This window comes from Dioscorea cayenensis, chromosome 16 (genome assembly GCF_009730915.1).
Source record: "Dioscorea cayenensis subsp. rotundata cultivar TDr96_F1 chromosome 16, TDr96_F1_v2_PseudoChromosome.rev07_lg8_w22 25.fasta, whole genome shotgun sequence".
In the NCBI taxonomy this organism is placed as follows: Eukaryota; Viridiplantae; Streptophyta; class Magnoliopsida; order Dioscoreales; family Dioscoreaceae; genus Dioscorea; species Dioscorea cayenensis.
Genome location: NC_052486.1, coordinates 12,509,578 through 12,513,838, shown reverse-complemented (window position 1 = coordinate 12,513,838; position 4,261 = coordinate 12,509,578). Strand labels below are relative to the sequence as shown.

General features: G+C 40.2%; 1 protein-coding gene across 1 annotated transcript; it reads right to left on the bottom strand.

Annotated features, from left to right (window-relative positions):
• Positions 1-311: 311 nt before the first annotated feature.
• Positions 312-2,654, bottom strand: LOC120278748 (benzaldehyde dehydrogenase, mitochondrial-like). Its single transcript, XM_039285479.1, has 5 exons — positions 2,457-2,654; positions 2,235-2,372; positions 858-995; positions 719-780; positions 312-624 (listed from the first exon to the last, which is right to left on the bottom strand). The coding sequence occupies exons 1-5, from the start codon at positions 2,526-2,528 to the stop codon at positions 351-353; spliced, it is 684 nt and encodes a 227-aa protein (XP_039141413.1). The 5' UTR covers positions 2,529-2,654; the 3' UTR covers positions 312-350.
• Between the last annotated feature and the right edge of the window lie 1,607 nt (positions 2,655-4,261).

The window sequence follows — 4,261 nt, the reverse complement described above, 5'->3', positions numbered from 1 at the left end:
TTATTTGATTTTTGTGAAAAAAACTTGCTAATTTTTTTCTTAAGCACACAGGGCACCTTCGGCGGTGAAACTGAAATTGATATGTACACTATTCCATGAATTCTCAAATTTGAACAAGCCGAGTGAAAACAAGTGAGCTCATACAGGCATGCATAAACTTAACACAAAAGCTTTAGTAAGCAATTGAGATAAGATCACTTTAGAATAATGTCATTAATAAATTCAAAAATACAAAGGCCCGGGGAAGCAACTCATCAGAGCTACCAAAACTTTATTCAACCATTCCTTCACAAGGCAAAAAAAGAAAAATAAGGAAACAGCTACAGCAATAGAACAAAAGGCAAATGAGATCAAAGCCAAGCAGGATTCTTGATTGGTGTCACGACAGCCTTAACTTGCAGGTAGTTCTTAAGACTATCGATACCTTTCTCCCTCCCGTGGCCGCTCATCTTAAAGCCACCAAACGGAATTGCAGCATCGAAGACATCGTAACAGTTGATCCATACAGTTCCAGCCCTCAATGCGCGCATTAGGGTGTTGGCTTTCTCTAGATTGCTAGTAAAAACTCCAGCAGCGAGGCCGTACCGAGTTGCATTTGCTCTCCGAATCACCTCATCAAGATCACTGCAAAAGATTAACACAAGAATTGGCACATTGAGCTAAAAAATTGATTCATAAGTGTGTCATTTTCTGAATCTAGTCAACAAGGAAAACTCACTTGAACTTCAGAATGGATTGAACAGGTCCAAAGATCTCTTCTCTCGCGATCTCCATTTCATCCTAGTCAGGAATGAACAAGATCAAGGTTTAGAACACATGATTTTACTTGTGGCTGCAAGTAGTCGAGTGAAAAATACCTTCACATTTGAGAAGATAGTAGGCTGAATGTAGTAGCCTTTGTCACCTATTCTATCACCACCTGATACAAGTGTTGCCCCGTTATCCTTACCAGACTGGATGTAATTCAGAATCTTCTTGAATTGTTCTTCATCGATCTATCAAATCCGTGCCATATTTCAAGAAAATCAAATGTAAAAAAGATGTTTGCAAACAATCTAAACACAAACATCATATTGCAAATGTAATGCAAACAATCTAAAGATGTTTGCAAGCTATCATTCAGAAACATTTGGTACATGCATGTGACAAAAGATGTATTCTGTTAACAGTAGATGTTGTGAAATATCTAATAATATTCCATATAACATGCATTAAGGGTCAGTCAACAATGAAATAACTTATGTTAAACTTGCAAACAGCATTCAGGACCACAAAATAAAAGGAACTATTATCCATATAATAATCATTTTGTTCCATTTCAGCTGAGCAGTGTGCTTCTTACCATCTCAAACTCTTACTAAAAACTAGCATATCTAAGGCTCAAGAATGATAACCATTGGCTTAGCACTCATGCCATAAACATTCGATGCCCATTCTACATATAAAAGAATTTAGAATTGGACTCTATTTAAGTTAATTATAACAGGAGACATATGTACCATGTGGTTGGCAAACCAATTTTAGCATTGTCATCATTTTAGTGTTATTTATTGATACTTTAAGGTCTTTCTGTCTGCATTTACACAACAGCGCATGTGGGGCACAATAGAAAAGTAAAGGTAATGAAATTATTTATGCTAAAGTATTGCATAATAAAAGATATCTTTCTGCTAAAAAATAAAGTGGTAATGAATAAAGTTCGACATCATGAACTTATTCCATAGACCTAACAACCACAAAAGGAATCTCCATCTTAGCATCATTGAAAAAAAAAGAATGATTACACAGAGATAAGATGTGTCGATGGATAACTGTAGGACCTAATCACATGCAATGGAGCTTTCATTATCCTATAATATGATCAAATGGCAGCTCATTAAAAACAAAGCACTTGTGACACAAACAAATGCACAGAATTTTTTTTTAACTTTTTTAGGCTTCATATAACCTTAAACGAACTGACAAAGAAGGTGAACAAAGAGAAGCTCCGAAGCTTTAAACCAAAAGTCTATGGAATTATCAGTCACATGAGATTAAAATAAAAAGTCAACGTTTACATTACAAAAACAAATGCTATAGATAATTCATGATTATAGGCTACTAGATGAGGTAAAATTTTGCAGGAAAACATACAGGGACGTATTTGAACATTCAAAATCAAACTTTTCAATTGCTACTGACAAGAAAACAAACTTTATGTGCTCACAAAGGAAAAAGTTGATCTAATCGATTACCTGAGGACCTTGTTCAACACCCTTTTTAAAAGGGTCACCAACAACACGCTTCAAGGCGCGTGCTTTGGCTTTCTCTACAAACTCATCATATACGCGTTCATGTACAAATGTCCGAGAGCCGGCGCAGCAACATTGGCCCTGTAAATAATTGCAGTTCTCCAGTGATGAATATTAAAGAAAATAATGGGTAACAAACTTGACACAGTTATTCCTTCCACTAACCTGATTAAAGAACAATGCAAAATGTGCAAGCTCTACAGCCTGGTCAATATCGGCATCATCCAATATGATCATAGGTGACTTGCCCCCAAGCTCTAGTGTCACTGATTTGAGGTTGCTTTTAGTAGCCAGCTCAAGAACAATCTTGCCAGTTTGTGTTGATCCAGTGAATGCAAGCTAGGCAAAGATATAAACAAAAACTCAGGATGCAGAATAGAAATGATACACAAGTTTGTGAGCCACATTATTGATTTAAAGAAGATAAAGAAATTACTCATTCAATTTCCCATTATCTTTTACATATTAAAAAAAAAAAATCAATCATTCAGTGGCAAAGGTTAATAGTTATAGAGCAAAAGTTTAACAATGAAATTTCGAGTATTCTGAGAAGTAACTATGCATGAGTAGCATTACATTGAGGCAGTTAAAACAGATGAATCTATTAATCAAGTTTTGCAAGGAAGATGCAGGAAACTATAAAATATAATATATCAATCAGCACACAAAACTGAAACGGGTACATGATATTGCCCGCACGGGCGTGCGCATGCGACTTGATATTTTTCTCGAGTTTGTTCAGGAAGCCGCGGCGTGCGATCGGCCCTGTGGAGTCGGGCGCACGGGCGTGGATATTTCCCTCACGCTCGTGGGAGATCATTCTAAGTCAGTGAGAGTTTTTCCCGAGAGCGCACAGGGGTGTGCGTACGCCCCTGTGGAGCTTTTGAAGTAAGGCACACGGGCGTGGGGAATTTCCACACGCCCATGTGGATGCACAGAACGTCAAAAGTCACGAGTTCTGTTTAAAAGAGGATATTTTCTCTCCCTCTTCACGACTCCTTTTCACTTGAAAACACTCTCACAATACTCTCCGAGTCCGTTATTAGTGATTGTCGAGACTCCATTTCTGACAGACTCAATTTCTGGATGCTACTATACTACGGGAGCTTCAGAGGGCTAATGAGTTCGCCGATGAGATCGAGGATCTAGTTTCAGAAGGCGGTTGGCGGCAGTTACTGACTATTAGAGAGCCAACCATCCGATAGTTCACACTAGAAGTGCTCTCCTCATTCGAGTTTTATAGATCGTATGCGAGCTTCGACAGTTTGGGTGCCATTCAGTTCAGAGTATTTGGACGCCACCATAGCTTGAGCATTATGTAGTTTTCCGTACTGCTTGGCCTATACGAGGAGACATTCACAGCTACAGAGGAGTATGCACAGTTGCCTACTGATTATCCTGGAACCTTGACCTCGTAGAGGGCTTACAGAGTGCTATGTGGTCAAGGTCAGTATGAGTCGGGGGTGTCCAAGGCAATCATGAGTAGGTCGGTGAATGGCCGTAGGGCGACAAGATCGGTGTCTTGAGCCGTCAGAGCTGGGCGACTTGTATTCGATGGAAGAGCGTGTACCGAACCACTTAGGGCACATCTTGGCTGATTACATCAGATACCGTGACGGATGCTAGACCGAGCGATCTTCTTGGGCCCTTACATTACGAGATTAGTGCTGGGCATGGGTCTCTTGGATTCGATTCGTGGGGCCGAGAAGACTAGTGTACCTGCTCCCCTGGGTCTAGAGATGATGCGGTTGATGGGCATGATCCACACGGTTCGGACAGGGGTTTTTGCTTTAGTCCTATCAGCCCCAGAGATAGCTGAGGATGAAGGTGATGACGCCTGAGTATCTCAGCCCGCCCCCGAGCTTTAGCCAGCATCGATGGAGACCGAGGCACTTACAGCGGCCGAGGAACCATCCCCAGTGCATATATTTTCACCATCTCGAGTCAATGATCGCTTTGAGAGGCTCGAG